At 35.0% G+C, this 24,446-nt stretch overlaps 3 protein-coding genes and 1 non-coding gene across 5 annotated transcripts; all 4 read right to left on the bottom strand.

Moving 5' to 3' along the window:
- Window positions 1-4,498: 4,498 nt before the first annotated feature.
- On the bottom strand, window positions 4,499-4,570 carry TRNAQ-UUG (transfer RNA glutamine (anticodon UUG)). Its single transcript has one exon. It is a non-coding gene; the product is annotated as a tRNA-Gln (tRNA).
- A 217-nt stretch (window positions 4,571-4,787) lies between these two features.
- LOC111804125 (Pentatricopeptide repeat (PPR) superfamily protein) lies at window positions 4,788-7,242 on the bottom strand. 2 transcript variants are annotated; one of them, XR_015422620.1, is made up of 2 exons: window positions 5,545-7,242; window positions 4,788-5,322 (listed from the first exon to the last, which is right to left on the bottom strand). XR_015422620.1 is itself a non-coding variant. In XM_023688826.2 (1 exon), the coding sequence occupies exon 1, from the start codon at window positions 7,193-7,195 to the stop codon at window positions 5,699-5,701; it is 1,497 nt and encodes a 498-aa protein (XP_023544594.2). In that variant the 5' UTR covers window positions 7,196-7,242; the 3' UTR covers window positions 5,397-5,698. The 2 variants fall into 2 exon arrangements, 1 of the variants encoding a protein (XP_023544594.2); XM_023688826.2 differs by lacking the exon at window positions 4,788-5,322 and having other exon boundaries at window positions 5,397-7,242.
- Window positions 7,243-11,367: 4,125 nt separating this feature from the next.
- Window positions 11,368-13,015, bottom strand: LOC111804387 (NAC domain-containing protein 87). Its single transcript, XM_023689172.2, has 3 exons — window positions 12,723-13,015; window positions 12,220-12,503; window positions 11,368-12,111 (listed from the first exon to the last, which is right to left on the bottom strand). The coding sequence occupies exons 1-3, from the start codon at window positions 12,892-12,894 to the stop codon at window positions 11,647-11,649; spliced, it is 921 nt and encodes a 306-aa protein (XP_023544940.1). The 5' UTR covers window positions 12,895-13,015; the 3' UTR covers window positions 11,368-11,646.
- A 7,770-nt stretch (window positions 13,016-20,785) lies between these two features.
- Window positions 20,786-24,446, bottom strand: EULS3 (hydroxyproline-rich glycoprotein family protein). Its single transcript, XM_023689173.2, has 4 exons — window positions 23,920-24,446; window positions 23,672-23,794; window positions 21,951-22,179; window positions 20,786-21,064 (listed from the first exon to the last, which is right to left on the bottom strand). Coding segments are annotated over exons 1-4 (840 nt in total). The 5' UTR covers window positions 24,406-24,446; the 3' UTR covers window positions 20,786-21,062.

A 24,446-nucleotide genomic window follows, 5' to 3' on the forward strand; every position in this document is an offset into this window, starting at 1 on the left:
GGGGCAGATATTATATTCTCTGTTCCTACTAGAGTCGGACTAGAGATTATATTCTCTATTCCTACTAGGAGTGGGCTAGAGATTATATTTTTTGTTCCTACTAGGGTCGGGGGCATATATTGTATTCTTTGTTCCTACTAGGGTCGGGTTCGAGATTATATTCTCTGTTCCTACTAGGGTTGGGGTCAGATATTATATTCTCTGTTCCTACTAGGGTCGAGCTAGAGATTATATTATCTGTTGCTACTAGGGTCGGGGGCTAAACATTATATTATATTTTTGGTTATCAAATATTATTGAATTTGTTAGTTTTAATATAGGTGTAATTCTCGAGCTTCTTAGGTCACATTTGAGAGAAAAAACGTGAGTGAGGGAATATGTTAAAAATAATTTCAAAGGAAGCAATGTTATAGGCTAAGAGCGATTAAGCAACAACAATAACTTTGATAGTATGTTACTCAGGTAAGAAAAGTTGACAACTAGTTACATCCTCTATAATGCTTTTTTTTTATATATTTTAGCCCTAACGGGTGTAAACATGATTTTGGTGACCAGTATACACCTCATATTGACACAACAAGAATAACAAAGGTCTATCTAGCATGAAAGCAAGTAAAAGAGGTTTGGAACGAGTATATGGTCATGGACAACACGTCCTGGAGACAAGCATGACCGATGTAACGGCCCAGATCCACTGCTAGCAAATATTGTCCTCTTTGGATTTTCCCTTTCGAGCTTTTTCCCTCAAGGCTTTAAAACGCGTCTACTAGGGGAAGGTTTTCATACCCATATAAATGGTGGTTTGTTATCCTCCCCAACCAACGTGGGACATCACAATCCACCTCCCCCCCCCCCTTCGGGGCCCAGCGTGCACTCTTTCCTTCCTCCCACGATGTCGGACCACCCCCAAATCCACCCCCGTTTGGGCCCACGTCCTTACTGACACACCGCCTCGTGTCTACCCCTTTCGGGACCCAGCGTCCTCGCTAGCACTATTTCCTTCCTCCCATCAATGTTGAACCGCCCCCCTTTTGGGGCCCTAGCATCCTTACTGGCACACTGCCTCGTGTCTACCCCCCTTCGGAGAACAGCGAGAAGGCTGACACATCGTCCGGTGTCTGGCTCTGATACCATTTGTAATGCCCCAGATCCACCGCTAGTAGATATTGTCCTCTTTGGGCTTTCCCTCAAGGGCTTTAAAATGCGTATACTAGGAGAAGGTTTTCACACCTTTATAAATGGTGATTTGTTCTCTTCCCCAACCAATGTGGGACATCATAACCGAGACATTCGACATGTGACCATAGACACCACGCTTGGGACAAGTATGACTATGACACTTGTCACACATGCTTTGTTATCTGAGTCAGTAGACGAAGAAGAAAGAGTAGAAATTTTACGTTCCCGTGAATTAGGGTCAAGAACGAGGCAAGTTAGAGATAGATGATTAAAAAAAAATAAAAATTAAATGACTAAATATCTTTTTAGTTGCTAAATAATTAAATAAATAAAAACCAACGATTTTGTAATTTAAAAATAAATAAAATAATGTTAATTTAGCCCAAAATTATATTTTTCACGGAGCAAAACATTTAAACCTATTTTTCAAAATTAAAAAAATAAAATAAACGCTCAATTTTTTTTTTTTTTTTTTTTTTTTAAGGAAAAAAAAACCCTAATAAGACCCTATAAATAGGACGGAACCAAAACCCTAGGGTTCAATAACTACTTGATCTTATCAGAGCCGGGACTGAGAAATTGTGAATGGCGGTTCCATCGCTAATGCCTCGATTCCCTTTCTCTTCCTCTCGATCATGGCGGAGCCACCCTCCCTTCTTGCGAGGGCTGCTTTGGAGGCTTTACTATGGCTGAAGAGGAGAGATCCATGGGGAGTTCTTGGTATTTAGTCGGCCTGATTTCCCTCTCTCTTTTGTTCCAGCAATGACGACTGCCTGCTGTCGGAGCCTCCGTTCTATTTGACTCGGCGATGATGGCTTCGCAGGCTTGTACCATAAACAACACCGTCTTTGGTTTTTGCTTTTTTCTTTTTTCTTTCGTTCTTTCTCTGTTTATGTGTGATTTGGTGCTGATTCAAAGGTTTAGCTTCCGTTATTTATTTTCTATGCTTATAAGCTTTCGTTCTTTTTTTCGTTTATGAACTGATTTGGAGTTCTTTCCTTTCTATTTTCCGTCTTCGATTTCAGCAGTCTAGAGATTATCACTTCTTTATACTTAGGTTTATGAATTGCGTTGAGATTTTGAAGAAAATTTTATGTTGTTTACATTACATTTTGAGGTTCAATTGATCTGATTTCGAGGTTTCCATTTTTCCTTGTCTGAAATACAAAGAAATGCCATGAACTTTACTATTTGTTGCAATATTATCTGGAATCGTAAAAGCCTTCCTCAAGTTTTTGATTTATGACTGGTTGGAGAAGATAGTGGCATGTTCTTGGAAAATTTCTCAGGGACAACCATTTGCTTAGGAGGACTCCGGATCATTTCAAACTCTTAATATCGGGGAGATGTACAATTCATCAGACTCGAGGAACTTTCTCACACCAAAAATCCGGTTTTAAGCTCTCTACAAAGCACAGTTGCAGAAGGATGAATTAATACGTATGTCGAACTTTTGTGTTTGAGTGATTTTTACGTCTAAACTGAGTGGTTAGCAGATTACTGGAATGGTATATAGGCCCCTTGGGTCATGAATTTGTAGTATTGTGCCTTTCGTTTCTCTTGTTTGGTGAAGATGGTGTTAGTGTATCATTCTACAAAGATAGAATTAAGTTGATAAATTTGGTTTATGAGCAGTTCCATCAGCATCTTCACTGGTTACCTTCATTCCTTGCTTGGATAGCCTCTAAAATATCTAGTTTTACTCTTTTGGACTAATTTTTAACCACTAAACTTTTGCAAGGATTAAGCTTGTTGCTTAATATTCTTCTCGCACAAACTTTTTTGTCAAGTCTTCGTACTCACTCTTGTTCGTGGTTGTTCTTGGAGTGTGACGGCATTGTTTGATATGGAACGAGGCAGCTCCAGCAGCTTCCCAACTAAAAGTTGAGAACATCGTTAGTAATTTGCTAGTATATAGAGTTTACTTCTCATATAACACTCAGCATGGAATAAAAAACGAGCCAGTGAATGTTTGGGTAAATCAACATACAGTTTATCCGGACCCTGAATAATCTAATCAAACCTATGTAGGAGTCCCTTTGTAACATCTAAATCTACGTGGAATTGTCTTTTTTTTATTTTTTATTTATTTTTTAGCTTTTTTTCTTTTGGGCTTTTGTGGTATTGTTCTTTTTGAGCTTTCTGCTGGTCTGCTTCTCTATGTTGTCCTTTTTGGGCTCACTTTCGAGGTTTCCTCAAGATTTTTTTTAAATATTAGTATTCACAATATTTGTGGGTTGAAGCCAAGACACCCCAATGAGGAGAGCCCTTTATTTCAGATTCATATTGAGGAGAGCCCTTTAAGGCAATTCAGATTGATATTAAATATTTGGTTTTAGTGGTTTTAAGATGGTAGGCAAAAGGTGACTTCTAATCGAGTAAAGGTGACTTTTAATTGAGTAACTGTAAAAGGTGAAAGGTGCTATCCAACCATAGAACCAAATGATTCACCTTCTAGACTTGAAATAATCTAAAGTCATTGAGTAACTCTAAAAAAGGCAAATTGAGGGTTAAACTACTCCGGAGTGCTAACCACTACACCATAGAATCAAATGTTACATAAGATTCAAAGTGATGTTTGTAAGGAAATCACTTTAAGGGCAGATTGAGAGTTAAACCTAGACATCAGATTCAAATAACCCGAAAAGGTGAAAGGTTCTATGAAATTGTCTTAAAGGCTGACCAAGGCCCCCCTACCGGGAGTAAACTGAGAGTCCAGACTAGGTGATTCAAGGGTTTAATATTAGTCTTATATTGAAATCGTCTTAAGGGCTGACTAGGGTCATATTGGGAGTCGAGCATTGGTTGCTGGATTCAAAGTCCAGATTGCTAACCACTACACCATAGAACGGACTAACCGAGAGTTAAGTGAATCTAGCGAGAGTTAAACCCAGACGCTAGATTCATAACCCTAAAAGGTGAAAGGGTCGTTGGATTCAAAGTCCAGAGTGCTAACTGCTACACCATAGAACCAAATGTTTAATATTATTTATTTTGGGCCGACCAAGAGTTAAACCTAGACGATGTTTACATTCTAAGTGACTTTTGATTAACCCTAAAAAAAGGTCCTACCGGGAGTCGAACTCAGGTCACTGGATTCAAAGTCACCACTACACCATAGAACCAAATGTTTGATATTATTTTAGGCCTACCAAGAGTTAAACCTAGATGATGTAGCTAGATTTAAAGTGACTTTTTGATTAACCCTAAAAAGGTCCTATTGGGAATCAACTCTAGGTCCGTTGGATTCAAAGTCTAGAGTACTAACCCACTACTAGACCATAGAACCAAATGTTTAATATCTATCTTGTAAGATGAAAGGTCCTACTGAGAGTCGAACCCAGGTCGCTAGATTCAAAGTCCAAAGTGCTAACCACTACACTATAGAACCAAATGTTCAATATCATTCTTATAATCTTAAGGACACACCTTTATGATTGAGTATTTCTAAAAGGTGGAAGGAATGTTAAAACGAGACTAGATTCAAGTAATTCTAAAAGGGGAAGGTTTTACTTGGGTCCAGGCTAACCAGTGTATAATAGAACCATATGCTTAATATCAATCTTATAATGAACACACCTTAAGACTTTTTAAAATTCAAAAACAAATATAGTGAAATTGAATCGAGTTAAACCCAAATCGTTCGTTGGATTTAAAGTCTAGAGTGCTAACCACGGTTTTAATCTTATGATGCAATCATCTTAATGGATTTTTAAAATCCAAAAATAAATTTATTAAAAATTAAACCCAATCAGTTGCCTCATTTGCAGCTTCATCGCCGACCACTATGGACTTGCGTGGTACTCAATGTGGCACTTGGCCGGCACATGTCTCAACTGACTCCCAACTTCCTTGGGTGCCACAATTGGCATTAGTCCTCTCAGGTGAATGGCTCTTTAGAGGGTACCAACCTGGTACACCTTCTGTTCTTCTGTTACCTACAGCAGAATCCAATTCCTTGACAAATGAGCTTGGTTTTGCTTCTTGACATGTATAAATCTCCTCATTGATGTGTCACACACGACATTCTTGAGCTTGGGGTGCTTGACTTCAACCCATAAAACTGTCTTTGATGCTAACAACATAGCTACCCTGTCAATACTAATATAGTTGACCTACAAAACGCGTATGTTTGGGCTTTCCCTAAAGAATGTTTAGGGTTCCCGTGAGATCTATAGGCAATAATTAGTTATACTATAAATATAAGATGTGGGATCTATAGACAATAATTAGTTATACTATAAATATAAATGTAATCCGTGAAGTTAATGTCTATTTGGTCTCTAAGTTTCTAGGACATATTCGATACGAGTTTAGAGACCTATGAAATACTTTTAGAAGCTTAGAGATCAAGTGGACACAAACCTCAAGGCTAAACTTGTAATTTAACCCCATAATTTCTCGAGTCCAAGAAGTCCGTTCCATCGTTGCAGCAGATCCATAAGAAATCGCAGCTTCCAGGATGCATTCCTATATTTTACAGCATCATTCATATCAGAATTCCTTGTCAAAGCTAGCTTTAGAGAAGGCTCTGTCCTGGAATTTTAGAGGATTTGCTAGAATCCATCAATCTTCTCCATTTCTCAGCATCACCATATTTCCCAGCTGCAGCAAAAATGTTAGACATGAGCACATAATCACCTCCATACGCGCCCTCCATGTCTAATATCCTCCGTGTTACCCGCTCCGCAATCGACACGTTACCGTGAAAACTACAGGCACCCAAAAGTGTCCTCCATATTACAACATTGGCTATCTCCATAGGTATCTCCAAAGCTATTCTTTCAGCTTCTTCTACCCTCCCTGCCCTTCCCAACATGTCTATTAAACTCCCATAGTGCATTATATCCGGCTCTATCTGATACTCCTCAACCATCTTCTTGAAAAACTCTAGACCTTCCTCAACCAGTCCTCCATGGCTGCAAGCACTTAGAATGCTCAAGAACGTGACCCGGTTCGGCTCGTGGCCTTCGTTCTTCATCCTTTCGAAGCTCTCCACAGCTTCTTTTCCCATTCCATGCATTGTGAATCCGGTGATTATCGACGTCCAAGTCACCAGATTCTTCCTTTCAGCTGACATTTCTTCAAACACCATTGATGCACTATTAATACAACCACATTTTGAATAACAATCGATCAATGAATTAGCAATGCGTGCATCAGACACCTTAAACCCTTTCTTCTCTGCATAAGCATGGACTGAATGACAAATCTTAAGAGCCCCAAGATTCGAAATGGAAGGGAAAATCGTTAGAAGTGTTATTTCAGTAGGCTCCATACCATAATCAGCCACCATTTTCCAAAACAAATCCGCAGCTTCCTCATGCCTGTTTAGACGAGTATAGCCATCGATTATGGCAGTCCAAGACACAACGTTACGCATAGGCATTTGATCAAACACCGCACGAGCCCGTCCAAGCTCACCCAACTTAACCAAACCAGTAATCAAGACATTCCAGGTGACAGAGTTTCGGTCAGGCATTTCATCGAACACTTTGAGAGCATCAACCAAAAACCCACAAGCAGCATACATACGTACAATTGCAGTCTGAACATAAACATGGGAAGGAAAGCCTACCTTGAGAGTGAGAGCGTGGAGTTGAAGACCAGGTCCGGTGAGCTCCAAATCGGCGCAAGAATGGAGGAGGAAGGAATAGGCAAAAGTATCGTAGGAGGGGGGAGTATGAGGAATGCGGCGAAGGGGCTGGTAGAGAGGGTAGCAATGGAGCAATGTGTTGCAGAGAAGGATGAAATTGGCGGTGGCGTTGAGAAGTAAGCCGGAGGTGATGATGAAAGAGCGAATTTGTTGGGTTGCTTTGTGGGAAGTGGCGTATTTGATGAGCTGAGAGATTAAGAGCGGCGGCGGAGAGTGGCGGAGAGATTTGTATGCGGCGGAGGGAGAGATTGAATAGAATTGAAGATGTTGAAAGGGAGAGAAAGATTGAGCGGAGAGGAACTTACATCGCTTCCATAAGCTCTGCATACTTGGGAAATTGAAGGCAATGATCAGTCCCATGCGCCCATGATTCTCAAGCTTAGTAGCTACCACGATGGCTGCTCGAGCCAAGTCCGGAAGGACTTGTCAGCCCAAGCCCAAGCCCAAGCCCACCGCTAGTCGATATTGACCACTTTAGCATTTTACGTATCACCGTTAGCCTTACAGTTTTAAAATGCATCTTATAGGAAGATGTTTCCACACCTTATAAACAGTGCTTTGTTCCCCTCTCCACTGGGATCCCACAATCCACCCTCCTCGAGATTCCACACCTGATGTCTGACTCTATTCTTATTATTGAATTTATTTATTTTATTTATTCCTCGAGCCGAGTCTGGAAAAGATTTCACGTTATTTATCACCGTCAGTCTCACGGTTTTAAAATGCGTCTGTTAGGGAAAGCTTTTCACACTCTTATATGAAGTGCTTCATTCCCCTCTCGTGGGATCTCACAATCCACCCTCCTTGGGAGGTCAACGTCTTCGTTGGTACTCATTCCCTTCTCCAATCGATTTTATAAGTCGTTACAACCCAAGTTCACGTTACATATCACCGTCAGCCTCACGGTTTTAAAACGCGTCTGTTACGGAGAGGTCCACACCCTTATAAGGAATACTTTGTTCCCCTCTCCATCTGTAATGAGATCTCACAATCTACCCACCTTGGGATCCAACGTCTTCACTGGCACTCGTTCCTTTCTCCAATCAATGTGGGACCCTTACCAAATCTACCCCTTTTTGGGCCAGCGTCCTTACTGACACACCGCCTCGTGTCTACCCCCTTAGGAGAACAACCTCTTCACTGGCACATTTTCTTGTGTCTGGCTCTGATACCATTTGTAATGTCCCAAGTTCACTGTTAGCAAATATTGTCCTCTTTGGACTTTTCTTTTCGGACTTCCTCTCAACATTTTTAAAACGCGTATGTTAGGGAAGGTTTCCACACCCTTATAAAGGTGTTTCGTTCTCCTCTCCAACCGATGTGGGATCTCACATCCACTTTATCTGCGGAGCCATCCCAAACGAAGAGGTATTCCCCTTTAAGATAAAGAACAACATTAGATAAATGGAGCTGGGGAATGAAATAAGTTGCCGGAATGGGGATGTGAAGACTTTCCTGTCCTCATCCTACCCTGTGCACATCTCTAATTATATTTATTATTCACATCGGTATCCCGTAAAAAGTATATTGTAATATTGAAATTCTTAAAAATTGTATTAAACTTTATATTATATATATATATATATATATATATATATAATATTATTGTTATTTAAAAAATTGTTAAATAAATTTCTAAAGCTTTAATTTGTCCATTTTTTTTTGTTAAATTAAAATTTTAGTTTTTGAATTTATAAAATCATATTTAATAGATTTTATATTTTAAATTCTAAAAAATCTCTTATAAATTTAAAATTTTAATATCTCACATTCTCATTTGCCTTTTCCAACAAATTTTTATTTATTAGAGTATTAAGTATAATTTTTTAATATATTTTTAAATTTTAAAAAGAATGTAATTTTTTAATATAATTTTTAAATTTTAATATATTTTTTAAAACCATTTTGAAACAAAATATTCATATTTACCGTAGAAAACTTAATAATAACAATATTTTTGAATTTTTTTCCCGAAAATTTAAAGGTATAATTGAAACTTTTAAAAATTATTTTCGAGTATTTTTATTAATTAAGCGTAAAAATGACTCGGGAGAGAGAAAAATAGAATTACCAAATACTCTAAGACTTAAAGTCAAACCTAAACCATAAGTTAGGCAAACTACTTTAATAAAATAAATATAATAATTTTCTATTTATAAAATAATATTTTTTTATTTTATTTATTTTTTGATAGGTAACATGTCAGCTATGCAATATTATGTCACTTAGTTGCATTTCTTGCTTACGTCACCATGACCTAATGCCCAATTTTAATATTGCCTATGGTTGTTGACAATTCAGCTAACATGATTAAAAAACCCGGTACGAAATGTTCGAGACAACCCTAAAGGAGAAATATTCAAGTCGGGTTAGGAACTACCGACGTCGACATAGCTTATTAGGTTAAAATTTATATCATCGATCGAGGTTCTGATCCTCACTTCCAAATATTATTGAACAAAAGAAGAAGGTCGGAGGATAGGAACTCGAGAAATGAAACAGTAGTGGACAAATATCGATTTAGATCGACAATTTGAATTAAATGACAAAATTTAACTCCCGAGCTTTCAGGGTAGTGTTTGATAGAGATTCCTAAACTTTCGATTTCGTATCTGGTAAATCTTGTCGTATTTTAAAGTTTTTAAAAGGGTCATCGACTTACTGAACGTAGAATTGAATGATCACTGACTCCCGGGTTTTTTTTTTTTTTTTTTTAATATTGAATATGATAAGGACGTATTAAAACACGACCGTAAAAGTTGAGGGACTAAATTTTTAATTCAACGAGCAATTTATAGAGAAATATATTAATACATTACCAGTTGAAGTATGTTCGGGATTGAGAATTAAAAATAAAAAATATAATAATAATAATAATAATAATAATAAATGTGGTATTTTGGTTGGTGGGGTTGGAATTATGGTGCAATATAAATATGGGGGTGTTTGGGAACGGAGATTGCTTAAGATGGAATAGGAGTAGCACAGCCATTAACTCGGATTTCTTAAGCTTCAAATTACAAAATTGAAGAAAAACCGGCCAGGATTGCGCGGGGAGCGGTTTATTTGGCCTAAAAGTAAGAATTTCAGCCCCAAAAAAACCGGTACTTTGCTTTTAATGGAAACTTCCAAATTCTTCTATATTCCTCTTTCTTCCTTATTTCCGACTCTTACATTGGTTCGGTTCGGTTCGGTTCAGTTCGGTTCGGTTTTTTTTGAACGAGGGTTGACGTAGGTTACTCGTCTTGATACTTATATATAAAGAAAAGAGTATATGAAATTACGGAAGCACTGTTCTTGTGTTTGAATTGAACTAACTGGTAGATACAATGAAGAACGAGAATGAGACGATTGAAACTCTTAGTAATGCTCTCGTTTTGCAGTTTGTGTTTATTGTACTTCTGTTCCGTTACGTTTCGTGTTTTTTACTTTTTTTTTTTTTAATAAGAAAGAAAAAATAAATACTTATTTAGTAATTTGTCGGGGTTGATACGAATATGAACTACATACTTGTCTTCTTCTTCCGTTCAACCCTACATGCCTAATTTTCTGTTCTTTCGATTATGGCTTTTAAATTTAACGGTAAAAGCTTTCAAAAGTTGTTTTAAAAGGAAAAAAAAAAATCGAACTTTAGGGGCTATAATGGAAATTGTAAAAGTTCGAGGGTATAATTGAAATAACCCAAAATATATGAATTTTTAAGTTTTTTTTTTTTTTTTTTTTTAACGACTCATGCCTAGAATTTAGATCAGGATTTGGTAACTAATGGCCTAGACATTCTTCTACGTCTCTTGCGAGATGGTCACGGTACCTACTGTTTGCTTCTGCCGTGTTCCGTTCATTAATGTACCTCTCATTTACTGAGGTGATACAGTTTTGACTACAAATAAGATAAAAGATTCACTTATCTGATTTTGTATCTAATAGATTTTTGACATATTCAACTACTTTTAAAATTTACTGTTGGTAAGTACTCACTTATTTGGAGTAAAAAATTCAAATCTTCATATCCCGATAGTCGTGATAATAATAAATTGTGGGAGTGAGTTACGTTCATGAGCTACATTATTGACACATTTTTTTCCCTTTTTGTTCCTCTACATATACATATACATATACAAATATATATATATATGAATGAAATTTTTTTTAGGAGTGGGGACCGAAATAAGTAGCGAGAGTAGGGACCGGAACTAGGATGGAGAAGCGTTCGACTCTGTTGTATTAACAAAACAAGGCTAGAGTTGAAAATCGCATGTACGGTTCTGTCGAGGGGCAATAAGGATGACTTATTTGTCAACTTTTGCACCTCGATGACATAATCGTTCATAGTCACTCACAGAAGGTTCAAAACCTCATTCCCTTACCCCATCGAGAAACATAACGTTATTAAAGCAAGTCCGTACTGAGTAAAGCTTAGTCCTTTAGACCTTTCAATTTCACAGTGTTATTAGTTAGGCGCTCGAAACCCTAAACCCTAAACCCGTGCACGTATTGAAGAACTAAAAGACAAGAAACACGACCCGAACATCGATATAATTTCGTCTATCATATTTATAACACAAAAAATACAATGGTTAAAATCAAAGATAAAAGAAACTATATACAATGTCACATTGCTACATATCAATACAAATCAACAAACCAAACCCATGAAAGTTCTTCTAATATTCCTTCCCAAAAAGGACTATGTAACAAAAAAAATAATAATAATTAGCAATCAATTAATTGGTGTTTAAACGTTCGAGATCGGAAATGCCAATTTAAAACAAAGCATCGCCAGTGTTCGATCATACATCTACTTTCAATTTTCAGTAGTCCCAGAACTCGAGAGCTGCCTCGTTGTCGATCGACGATGATATCTCCGGTGTCACACCACTCATCGTCGACCACGAAACTTGCTCCATTTTGCACTCCATGGTTGTTGTCGTCGTCATTGGCATTGTCCCACCGACGCCTAGTTGATCGAATGAGAAGAATTCATCGTCAGGGACCGACGGTGGGTACGAGTTCATTATCGAAATCGTTGTCGGTGCGGCACTCGCCACCGAAAAAGGCTGATGATAATGGTAATCATTTGTGTAATTATCGAATGGTCCTGATAGCCTCCAGTTGACTTCACCATTATTGAATCCGCCACTGATCGGGGTACGAGCAGCGGCGGGATCTATTAGTGGTGGGAGAGAAGAAGAAAATTCAGAAGTTTGAATCTTTTTCACCACTCCGATAGTGGTCGTTGTGTTCTTGTGAAAAACCCGACATACAACCCAATCAGCCTGTAAATCAAATCGAAATTCATAAGCAATTCAAATTCAAATGAATTGTTTTTAATTAAACAAATAAATATTAACAAGCTAAAATAATAATTAAGCCAATGAAATTACCTTAATGGGCTTGGGAAAACCGAGAAACTGAAAGAATTTGGGTTCGAGCCGAAATTCATGCATGACCCAATTGGTCTTTTCACCTCTGGGAGCTCTTCCTTTGTAAAAAACCAGCGTTTTCTTCATACCAGCCAGAACCGTTCTTCCCTTGAGAATCTCCTTGTCTTTTCCGGTCGCCTTCCAGTAACCGGTCTGAGTCGCCCGGTTCGTTCTCATCCCGGTCGGATATTTCCGGTCTCTCTGGCAAAAAAAGTACCATTCTTTTTCCCCCATCTTAGCTTTATCTGCAAAATCATAAATAAAAATTATTACAAAAAAATTCAAAAAATACCCATTTTCTCCCTATAATTAATTAATTAATTTTCACTAAATAATTTAATTTTAAAAAACCCAACATGAAATGTTTATCAAAATTTAAAAAGATAAAAAAAAATAAAAGAAATAAAATTAAAATTAATAAATCTCAAATTAATTGAAATTCAGAGAAGAAGGAAGAGACGCACGTGGCAAATCCCACGGTTCACACTTATTCAGGTCAGCTTCTCCGATGGCGGTGGCAGTGAAGGCGGCGTCGGTGATCTTATGTGTCAGGTAATAAGTGACGATCTCCTCGTCGGTGGGGTGGAATCTGAAGCCAGGGGGCAAATCCAAGGCGGTTGGCGGTGGTTCCTCCATGCCGGAAATTTAACGGAAGCAAAAAAAATGATCGGAATTGTCAGCTCCGGTGAAGAGACGGCGGAGAGACTTGATCGGAAGTTGAGAGAGAGAGAGAGAGAGAGAGAGAGAGAGAGAGAGAGAGAGAGAGAGAGAGAGAGAGAGAGAGATTGTTGAATAAAAAGTATATCAAGGGGAGCGGAGAGACGCTTAAATAAGGAAGGTTCCGTGGCCACCAAGGAAGATTTCGATCGAAGCTTTGAAATGGGTGTTACTATGAAATTGTCTCTTTTTTTTTAATATATTTTTATTTATGACGTCATCTGATTGGTTCAAATTAATTAATTAAATTCAAATTTTTATTTAAAAAAAAAAACACAATTTGTTTTCTCGTAGAACGTTTTGGGTCGTGTTACTTTCTAAAGGTGCTAGCAAGATCGAGTCCTTTTCTCGGGATCAGCTATAAAATATCAGGTTGATTATCGTTATTCGAGTCATAAATATATCCAATAAACAAAAAATTAATTAAGAATAAATTCGAATTAGATTAGGTTGATCGGGTTCTTCATATTATCGAATTTTGTATTTTTTTTTATATTACAAAAAATAGGTGAAATTAAGAGAGGGCTTAGAATGTTTCCAATGTCAATGGGACCCACCTAACCTTTTGCTTAATTAAACAAAACCTTCCAAGAATTTCATTATCTAATTTAAAAAATAAGAAAAATAACAATATTATTATTATTATATGTGACCATGACCAAGTCTAAAGTATTAAAATATAGCATTTTGGAATAATTGATTAATTACTTATATATATATAATATATATAAGTTTAAAATTGTAAAACGGTAATTTGGAGCAAATAATTAACAAAATTTCTACTTATTTCTCGTTTTTGGCATAGCAGACCCTAACAGGAACTCGCACGACGGGCTATTAGCTTAGTGGTAGATTACGAAAATTTAACAAAAATACCTTGAATTATATCATTTTTTTTTTCGTATGTATTAAATCTTCTTTACTTCTCATTAATACCCGAGACTGTATTTTTATCTTGAATGTTTTGTGACACAATATCTACCCTCGAGAGTGTGAATAGATCTGAAAATATTATTAAAACAATACAAAGTTAATGAGAAATAGAATTGGGATAGAAAGTTTAATCTTGACTAATTCAAACTCCCAGTAAGTTATTAAAACATAGTAATAGTCGACTAAAATATTAGAGGTTAGAATATTTCATCCCTTGACTGGAAGAAAAAACCCGAGATAAAATTGAAAATTATAAAATATTGAAAAAAATGTGTAATTAATTTTGTATGGATAAGGATGGACATTTGGCAAAGAAGGAACAAGTGAGTAGAGAGAGAAATTAAATAAAATAAAATAAAATAAAATAAAAGTCAAAAATGAAGAAAAATACTGCAATTATTTTAATTAATTAATTAATTAATTTAAATGTTTGGTTTCCAAGAAACTTCCTATACTTGATGTTCCATTTTCTCAAGGATGCTTGGAAAATTCTGACATAATTTTAAAATATTTTTTCTTTTTTAAACTTTTCCAATATCGAAAAAATTAAAAATATATATATATATATATATATATATATATTTGTAAGTAGAGATGCCCGTGGAGCGGGGAGAGACGGGACAATAAGTCTTTCCTCACCGTCCCGATTCTTCACGAGCATCAGATTCCCCATGGGAGAAAATTCTTCGTTTTTAATATTTTTTTATAAAAAAATATTCGTTTCAAAGAATTATTTCATGCCTAATTTATATTTTTTAATATAATTTTGATTAAAAAAATTAATTTTTTTAATAAAATAAGTGATATTTTATTATTCAAGAGCAAAAATTAAGTGGTAACTTTTTTTTTTAATTTAGTCATAATTTTTCTTTTTAAAAATTAATAAATTAAAATAGACATATTAATTCCCAACAAGACAAAGCAATTAAAACATATTTATGGTAATAATGTTTCTAATTTAATTTCGTAACTTTAATAAATTCTTAAATTCTAATAATTTTCTACCAAAATTTTACTTTTTCTCCATTAATTAATAATAAAATATATATTAAAACATCATTTTAATTTAATACATAATAATTAATATAATTTAGAAAAAGACATATCCACCTATTAAATTCCAAATGATTTTGTTACGAATAAATAATTAATGTATAGTTTTTTTTTTTTTTTTTTTTTTTTTTTTTTTTTTTTAATTAATTGTGTTTAATATATTTATGGTATCTATTATAATAAATAGGTGGAATATTTTAATTTCAACTGTCAAATATCTATAGAGATTCAAACTTTTGACCTCTTATTTAAAGACGTTTGTTTTGATATGTGAGATTTTATGTCGATAACGGTGTGCCAGCGAGGACGTTCTCTATAGACGCGCTTTAAAACCGTAAGACTGTCGACGATACGTAATGGGCCAAAGCGGACAATACCTGTAGTGGTGGGCTTAGACGGTTACAAATGGTATCAGAATGAGACATGAGACGATGTGCCAGCGAGGACACTGGTTCTCAAGGGAGTGGATTGTGAGAAGAGAACGAAACATAAAGGTGTGCCAGTGAGTATGCTCCCTAACAAATGCGTTTAAAACCGTGAGACTGATGATGATACGTAATGGGTCAAAGTGGACAATACCTGCTAACAGTAGGTTTGTACTGTTATTACAAATCATAATGAGCTGTATTTAACTCGACATATTTCGTATGATTGGGACGTGTAAGAGTGGTATATGAAAACCCTACTTGCAATTATTTTAAACTATTGGCTCCGTCGTTAAAACTTTCTAAATTATTAATATTTTCGTCAATTTCTTTGGTTCAATAATACGTGGGGTTGGAAAGATTCTAATTTCCGACCTTTTATATCATATATATTTCTTTAAATACCAAAAGTTGTATGACTTTTCGTCACCATTTTTTACCTTTTTAAAACGAAACAACTAGCTATATCTAGCTCATCACAGTACACAACCTCCCTTTTTAGGTACGGAATATTCTTCCAAAATTCCGATTTAGAATTGAAAACCCCGAGTGTTTACAATTTATAGTATACGAGTTTGTTTGACCTAAACTACGAGTTTGCCAATTTATAATCTATTTTGTAACGGCTCAAGCCCAAGCCTACCGCTAGCAGATATTGTCTACTTTCCCTTTCGGACTTCCTCTCAAGGCTTTAAAACGCGTATGCTAGGGAAAGGTTTCCACACCCTTATAAAGGTGTTTCGTTCTCCTCCCCAACCAATATAGGGTATCACACATTTAACCTATTCAGTCGACGACTCAACTCGAACTGACGTGAAATTCTCGTTCAAGCGAAAAATAAATGTAAGAGGGAGTAGGGAGAAATTTCCCTTCGTTAGCTAAATGGAATCCGAGATAGAGATTATATTCCCCGTTCCTCTCACCATCCTTAGTCCCGTCCCATTCTCGGCTATGTCCAACTTCTTTAGTGGATATCTCGAACTACCCCATATACAATTGAAGCTCATGTTAGACAAATGATAGGATGAACAACCTCGAGTTTTGTAATTTCTTATTATTACTATTTAACTTTATTTTGCTCGTTGAATATAATTTATTTTAATTGACATCAGCAAAAATCGAAAGGATATAATAATAAAATTCAACCGTCAAATCAAAATATTGAATTGTTTTCAGAAAATAAGTTAGTCAAATAATGATAACATTTCAAACGAGCCACAATTAGGGATAATAGCATCGTTGTCGTCGAGATAGAAAATTTTTATTTTTTATTTTGAAATAATGACAAAATCATGAAATTCCATATAAATAAACAATAAGAGGTGGGACAGGGAAAATCAAAGTCACAACCATTTTATTATATCATATTAATTTTTTATTATTCAATCATTTGAAATGTGAAAAATACTTTAAAAAATGGGACCATAGGAGAATTAAAATACTATATTATATATATATATATATATATAATAAATTTAATTATTAGGTTTAAATAATTAAATTATAAATAGATATCATTATTGAAGTTTTAAATATATTTTTCAACACAATTATTAAGATTTAAGAAATTTTCATAATTAAAAAAAAATATATATATATATATTTAAAATTATATTTTAACGAAATCTTAAAAATAAATTAGAATAATTTTCCATAAATTTTTCTATTTATTTTTGTTGAATTAAATTGCTCGTATAAAAAAAATAAAAATCATTAATATATATATATATATATATATATATATATATATATATATATATATATATATATATATATATATATATATATATATAATACTTAGTAAGTGTGCCACGTCATTTTTCAGGTAAAGGCAAGGTGCATTTGTACGGAGGACGACGACATCGTGAGCAGAGACTGTGACACGTGCATAAGGTAGACTCATATTTAAATTCTTAGTTTTAAGTTAGAATAGGTTGTTTTGCATTCCATCATTTTAAATTATTTTGTATTTGTTTTTATTTTTTCTAAATTTTAGTATTTTGTATTTAAACACGTAAAACCAGTCTGTGTTTTCCAGAGAAAAATGTTTTAAATGTTTTTTGAAGTTTACGTTATAAATGATGTTCACGTAAGAGTTATATTTCGCATTATAGATGAGCATGAGACGTTAGTAGCGACTCTGTGTATGTGGAAATTTAGGGTCGTTACAGTTGAAAAATAAAAATCTTTAACATATATATATATATATATATATATATATATATATTTATTTATTTATTTATTGTTAGATGAACCTGACTCTCCGAGTATGATATTTTCCACTTTGAGCTTAAGCTCTCGTGACTTTACTTTAGACTTCCCGAGAAGGCCGATGAACCAATGCAGATAGTATTTCTTGATTAAACTCATGATCGTTCTCTAAATTAGCCGATGTGGGACTTTCATCCAACATATATATATATATATATATATATATATATATATATATATATATATATATATATATATATATATATATATATATATATATATATATAAGTGGAATGGAGCTTAGAAGGGGACGGAAAATATAACATCAGTCTCTAACCCATTTAGTTAACGAGGATAAATCTGTTTTCTCGGACTTTATTTTCCATCCCATTTATTATTTTTTAAAAAATAATTGAAGAGATTAAATAAAATAATTGAGCGCCATAAAAATAGAATTGTATAAATAAATAAATAGCATTAATAATCTTCGTTTTGACGGGTTACCTATGTGATTTAAATAATTTAATTTTAGGGATATTTTTATTTATTTTGTAAATAATATTTTTTTGGTAAATAATTTAATTTATTTTTATTTTCAAATCGTAAAGCGACTTAAGCAATAATAATAATTTGACGCGTAAGATGTCATGTCAATTTGACATTATAGTTCAGTCACGTGAGTGGAATCTTAGCTAAAGGTATAGCAGCTTTCGATATGATTTTAAATAAGAAGAGGTACGGTTTGTATTGGACAAGTGGTATTCTCTACTAAAAAAAAATGTCGAGAGACTTATTGTTTCGTGGATCTTTCCATGGGAATGATCTGCGGTGCCGTGTGTTGTGCTGTAACCAGAATGAGACAACAAACTCGAAAATGATAGAGCGTATGAACTTTTTTTTTTATTATTATTAAAATTATAATATATAAACATTAATTTAAATGTTTAAAAAATTATTTTTTATTTTTGAAATTTCTAAATAGAGGAAATAGGCATATATTCCTAAAAAAATGCTACAAATTCCTAAAAATGAAAAAAAAAATTATATAAATAATAACATATTCTTAATAAATAAATATATATATATATATATATATATAGTGTGAAAATTTAATTATGTATTTATTTATTTATTTATTATGATAAGATTGAAAAGAATAATTAAAAGAAAAAAAAGAAAGAAAACGCGTGGGGACACTGACACGTCCACCTGGCAGTGGAATTTTTCGGTGTGAAATAAAAAAAAATGGAATCTTTTTAATTATTCGTAATTTATTTTTATTCTTATTCTTGTAAATTCAAATAAATAGAATTGTTGGATCCAGATACTATTTGCTATAACGAAACTTTCGAAGTCTTATTTTCGAGCCATGAAATTTCATAGAACTCGCCAAACCCTAATAACAAAAAAGTGTTTTAGATATGTTTGTAATCGTGTAAGTATCTCGATGAACTAATGAATCATATCGAATAATTTTTTTTAATAAAAATTGAACTTTATAATAGAGATGTTCAAAAGATCAATGATCCGATTCGGATTGGGTTCAAATAAAGTAAAAGTTCATCTATTAGATTGGTTTATGAGTTTTTCTAAAACTAGCACGATAATTGGTACACCAGAGGTGCGTCCTTCCCGATCCTCTCGTACTAGGGAAAGGTTCTCTCAATGCTCTAATGCCCACATCGGATATGGACCGAACTGTTTCACGACGTTCTAAATCCAGCTCACGTACCGCTTTAATGGGCGAACACCCCAACCCTTGGAACATACTACAGCTCCAGGTGGCAAAGAGCCGACATCGAGGTGACCCACGAGTCCTCTCAATGTTGTTTTTTTGTTGAAAAAATTTACAATCTGAACAATTAAGTTGAGTCTAAAAGATGTTCAAACTCGACCCGACCAAACCTACGAACATCCCGACTTCTCAATATTTTTCTATTTCATAGATAATATTAATAATCTCCTTCTTGCCCACCTTTTTATTCACTCCAATGAAACTTCAAAGCTAATGTCCATTTTTTTTTCTTTTTAAATAAAAAAGAAAAACAAAGGAAGATGTGACCTATGATCACATCATTAATTGACGACAAGAGATGAGAATATATTTATTGAATTAAATGTAAATTATCGTGTTAAATATTGAACCGACTCGTGGGTTAGCACGTTTGAGTCATGTTTGTATCAGTTGTAGAATCTCAATCAAACACGGAGGTGTATTATGTAATTTTTATATATTAATAAAAGTAATTTTTTTTTTATTTTTAAAATATATTTTTATAATTTAGATATCATAGTTTTTAAATTAATATAAAGTTTTTAATTGTGTTAAAAACTAATAAAGATTAAAAAAACAAATCAAATACTAAATGAAATTTTATAATATGAATTATTTTTTCAAGTTGTAATAAATATCAAAATTTTAAAATAAATTAAATGGAAAAATAATTTTAATAACTTTAATAACATTTAATTAAAACAATCTAAAAATATATATTTTAAAATAATTAAATACTTCCTGACCCAATCTAGGCCCAAACATCGGTGTAATGTCAGGCTAATCCAAACTCAAACTCAAATAGTGTCTTATTGTCCTAATGATTCTTTAAATTGTTGGTTAATTGGAATAAAAAATAAAAATATTTGAATAAAATTAATATTTCGAGTAATTTGAGTAAGCGGGTCGGTTTCAATTAGCTAAGTCAATTTCAATTAGACAGTACGTTTGATTCTCATCTCTATCGACGAAACCGAGACGAAACCGAGACAAGATATTGTGCTAGAATACATAACTCAATAAACAATACAAAAAAATAAATAAAAGATCGAGAGACCAAGACCGAAACAAGGTCAAGGTCAAGGTGGAAAATACATTCCAGAAATTTCTTTATCAATTTCAATAATCTTAATAAAAAGAATCGAGGAGCTAAATATTCTTATAAGACCATGTAGTTTAAGACATGTACTCGTTCCCTTCAAAACGAGACTCCATTTCAACACAGAAGTTAGAGAAAGGTCATAGACTTGTTGTTCTAGTCTATGTAAACTCTACTCTAATTGTTCGGGACACCAAATCCAATCTAACACAACCCCGTGTGCTCCCTTGTAACAACATATCCTATCATATGGTTTGTGTGTAGTCGACTATTTTGTACTTCAACTAGTTAAAAACATTATATTCCGAATAAAAAGATCAAAAAATAGGACATGGACGTAGATTGATATCATTTCCATCAAATGAAACATGAGAAGAAGATACATGGGGTTTTACAAGAACATGACCAAAACCAAACTGGCATCCAAATCCATGCTAATTGCCAAAGCCAAAGCCCAAATTATATTCATATTCCACACATGAAATTCATAAAATATGGCTTCTCAACACCCAAGAGAATACCTTTATTTTCAGCGTCGCATTACCATTTCCACTGCATAGCATACCCTCCCTCCTTTTATCTGATCACATCCTCCTGTTTGTACCCCAAAAAGATAAAAGTAATCGGTCAAAGTTTCAAATTTTCGATATCGAAACGAAATATCAATCAAGTTCGGGTTGTTCTTAACGTCAATCCAAGCATAGTTCGGTGACTAACTCACTGATTACCATATCTAAAGTCAATAATTCAAATTCGTATCAATCATAGATGCAAATGGAACCTAGCCACAAAACACCCAATTCACTTGTAAAATGCTACAAGGACCATCTCATGTATACCCTGGACTAATTAAAGATTATTAGCTTCAATTCATAAAATCAAAGCTCAAGAATGAAGTCAACTTACTAAGCTAAGCTTGCTTAAACCTCCTTTAAACACGTATGATATATTGTTCATGTAGTTCATAAAAATTGTAAGATCTTCCCATCTTTCCAATGTCGGATCTTCGACATGCCTCTCAAGATGGTGTTTTTATGGCTTTATCATTCTCGAGTCGGATTCCATTTTTTTGGAGGCCAAATATTAGTTTGGGCATCATGGACTAAGATGCTATCTGGAGTTTATCTCAGAATCAATTAACAATGTGAAGAATAACATGCAAGTTTTCCCATCTTTCTAATGTAAGGTTACGAACATGAATGATCTCATATTTTTCCAGTACGAGTTTAGTCTTCGACCGGTAAGTTTGTGTATAAAAAGTTCTTGAATTTCAAAAAGTGTCTAACGGGTCCTTGAATTTATTATTCTGGGACTAGTAGATCACTCGACTAAAAGAATTTATGAACTAAACCGACTCTATTTGTAATTTAAACTAACGTAGAACGAGCAATCTAATTCTTGATTAGGCTTCAGATCAAGAAATTTAACAGCAAGAAAAACGGGGAAAAAAAGGGCAGTAGGGGCAAGAAAAAGAACTTACAGTAGGGTACGATCTTCCATAGTTGGTTCTCTCCTTCCTTCCATTTCCAAAGGACAATTTTGGTGCCGTCGTGAACTCCACCAGAGTATTTGTCCCCATGAAAAGCATCAACATTCAACGCAATGTTATTCACCATCCTTATGGATCTGAACCCTTCCCCAAAGTCCTGGCTCTGTGTCCACAGTACCGACTCGTCCACCACGTCAGGGTTGTATTGTATCAGCTGTACCTGCATTGTATTTACCATGTCGGTTCGTTTCGTTTCGTGAGTCCGTTTTGATTGTAGGGGCCGTTTTGGAGTGCTTTCTAATGTCATTCCAAACAGAACTAATGTCATCCTCACTATGTTGTTTCATTAAGTCCTTTTGGTATTCCATTTTGTTACCTTTCGTGAAACAAAATTCAAAAGCTTTACCACGAAATCTTAAATCTCCAAGATGCAACCAATGAAACTTGATCACAAAAAATGCCGAACCCAGGCAACATAATCATGTTAACCCAACCACCACAAGAGCAGAAATTAAAAATAGCAATTACAGGCCAAACTAACCAAAACAAAGACTCAATACACCTGCAAAAGTAATGTACTCTCAACCAACTATCAAATGAGTGTAACTATTCAAGCCCACCGCTAGCAAATATTTGTCCTCTTTGGGCTTTTCCTTTCGGGCTAGGATTTTAAAACACATCTACTACGAAGAGAATCTAGCCCTTACTCCGACCAGTGCCTCGCATCCTTCGGTGACTGGCTTTGATACCATTTGTAACAACCCAAAGCCCACCGCTAGTAGATATTGTCTCTTTGGGCTTCCCCTCAAGGATTTTAAAACGCGTCTACTACAAAGAGAATCTAGCCCCTACTCTGACAATGCCTCACATCCTTCGGTGACTGGCTTTTATACCATTTGTAACAACCCAAAGCCCACCCGCTAACAGATATTGTTCTCTTTGGGCTTTCCTTAAGGGGGAGAAGTTTCCACACCCTTAATATCTGCAAGCGGTGGGCTTCGGGTCGATACAATTGGAACCAACACGAGCATAAGCTAAGTAGTAATTGACATGTACTTATTCTCGTAAAGTCAGATGATTCAAATCCTTGTAGCCACCTTTATTGTAGTTTTGACTCAAAAACTTCTTCTAGAACAGATACAAAAAATACCACCATGCTCAATTCCCATCTGAAAACTTATAGAAAACCAAACAAGTGGAAACCAATATTTATTGGGAAGGATATGATATTACAAAGGATCAAACACAAGACCACTTGCTTTTGATACTAAGTTAAATCACCGATCATCCAAAAGTTTAAGCTAATGAATTACAGTAAATTTAATTATAATCAATGCTTTTAACATATCTCACATTCAACTTTAGAAAAGATAACAGTACTTCCTTTTATCCTCTCAGGTATACATGATCCACTTATATTTAATTAATTTCAACCCAGATTTATTTTATTTTGATCAAGAACACGTTTCACTTCATTATGAGACAAATATAATAATAATTCTTATTTCAGGACAAAATCTCTTGGAACTTAAAATATAAGATCTTGACTTCTAGTGGAATAATTAATCAATTTAAGCACGGTAAGTTTACCATAGGATATATGATTTTCTGGGTTCTGTAAATTCATCCATCATTCAGTAACATCACGGAGAATTTCAATTTCCAGGAAAATTACGACGAACAGCGGCAATAGAATGAGAGGCAAAACTTACCGGATGAGTATCTCCGATGGAGTGCTTCATCGCCTGACCGGTGGCCTTGTTGACCAGAGCGAAGGAGGGGTACCCTGCCTCATCCTTAATCCTCGTACTGTACTTCTCATCCTTGAACCAGTGCTGAAACATTCACGATTGATCAACGCCATTAAAATCAAAGAGTAAAGAAGAATTTCAAAAATCGAATGATCTAATTACAAATTCAGGCGAAAACTGGAAGTGATCAAGGGTTAAATCGATCATACTTGAGCAGGATCGTCGGGATCGGAACGGACGAGGATGACTTTGCCGTCGCGGATGGCAAGGGAGAAATTAGGGTTTGCTTTGGTGAAGACCTTGACAGTCGGCTTATTGGAGAAGGAAGAATCGGAATTATGAGAGTGGTGGTGAATAACCGAGGGGAAGTGTGAATGGTGAGAGTGATGGAGCACGACCGCCGGCGGCGATCCAGAAGAGTAGCCGTAGTCGGGAACGGGCGGTTCCGGAGGGAAATCGGAGTTGAAGGCAGCGTAAGACGGCCGAGGCGGCGGCGGTGCCTCGTCGTAGTGAGTGTGGTGGACGGAGGAAACTATTGGCGGGGGCGGCGCCCCGTCGTAATGAGTGTGGTAGACAGAAGGAACCACTGGCGGCGGTGGATCGGAGTACGGAGGACGGTATCCCGGCGGAGGATAACGACGTTCGTCGTCCTCTTCGTCGTCACGGCGATGGTGGTGATGAAACGGGAAGGACATTTTTTCCGATCGTTGTGGTTTCTCCGAGGGTGACCCGTCAC

The sequence above is a fragment of the Cucurbita pepo genome, chromosome 10 (genome assembly GCF_057944985.1).
Source record: "Cucurbita pepo subsp. pepo isolate OVF chromosome 10, ASM5794498v1, whole genome shotgun sequence".
NCBI lineage: Eukaryota > Viridiplantae > Streptophyta > Magnoliopsida > Cucurbitales > Cucurbitaceae > Cucurbita > Cucurbita pepo.

Bases quoted from the DNA above. Each gene is read 5' to 3' on its own strand.
- LOC111804125 (XM_023688826.2), bottom strand. From the start codon at position 7,195: ATGGGACTGATCATTGCCTTCAATTTCCCAAGTATGCAGAGCTTATGG.
- LOC111804387 (XM_023689172.2), bottom strand. From the start codon at position 12,894: ATGGAGGAACCACCGCCAACCGCCTTGGATTTGCCCCCTGGCTTCAGA. The intron at 12,504-12,722 runs GTGCGTCTCTTC...ATGATTTTGCAG, and splicing joins TGAACCGTGGGATTTGCCAC to ATAAAGCTAAGATGGGGGAA. The intron at 12,112-12,219 runs GTAATTTCATTG...TTTGATTTACAG, and splicing joins GTTTTCCCAAGCCCATTAAG to GCTGATTGGGTTGTATGTCG.
- EULS3 (XM_023689173.2), bottom strand. From the start codon at position 24,405: ATGTCCTTCCCGTTTCATCACCACCATCGCCGTGACGACGAAGAGGAC. The intron at 23,795-23,919 runs GTATGATCGATT...TGAATGTTTCAG, and splicing joins ATCCCGACGATCCTGCTCAA to CACTGGTTCAAGGATGAGAA. The intron at 22,180-23,671 runs GTAAGTTTTGCC...AATACAATGCAG, and splicing joins CCATCGGAGATACTCATCCG to GTACAGCTGATACAATACAA.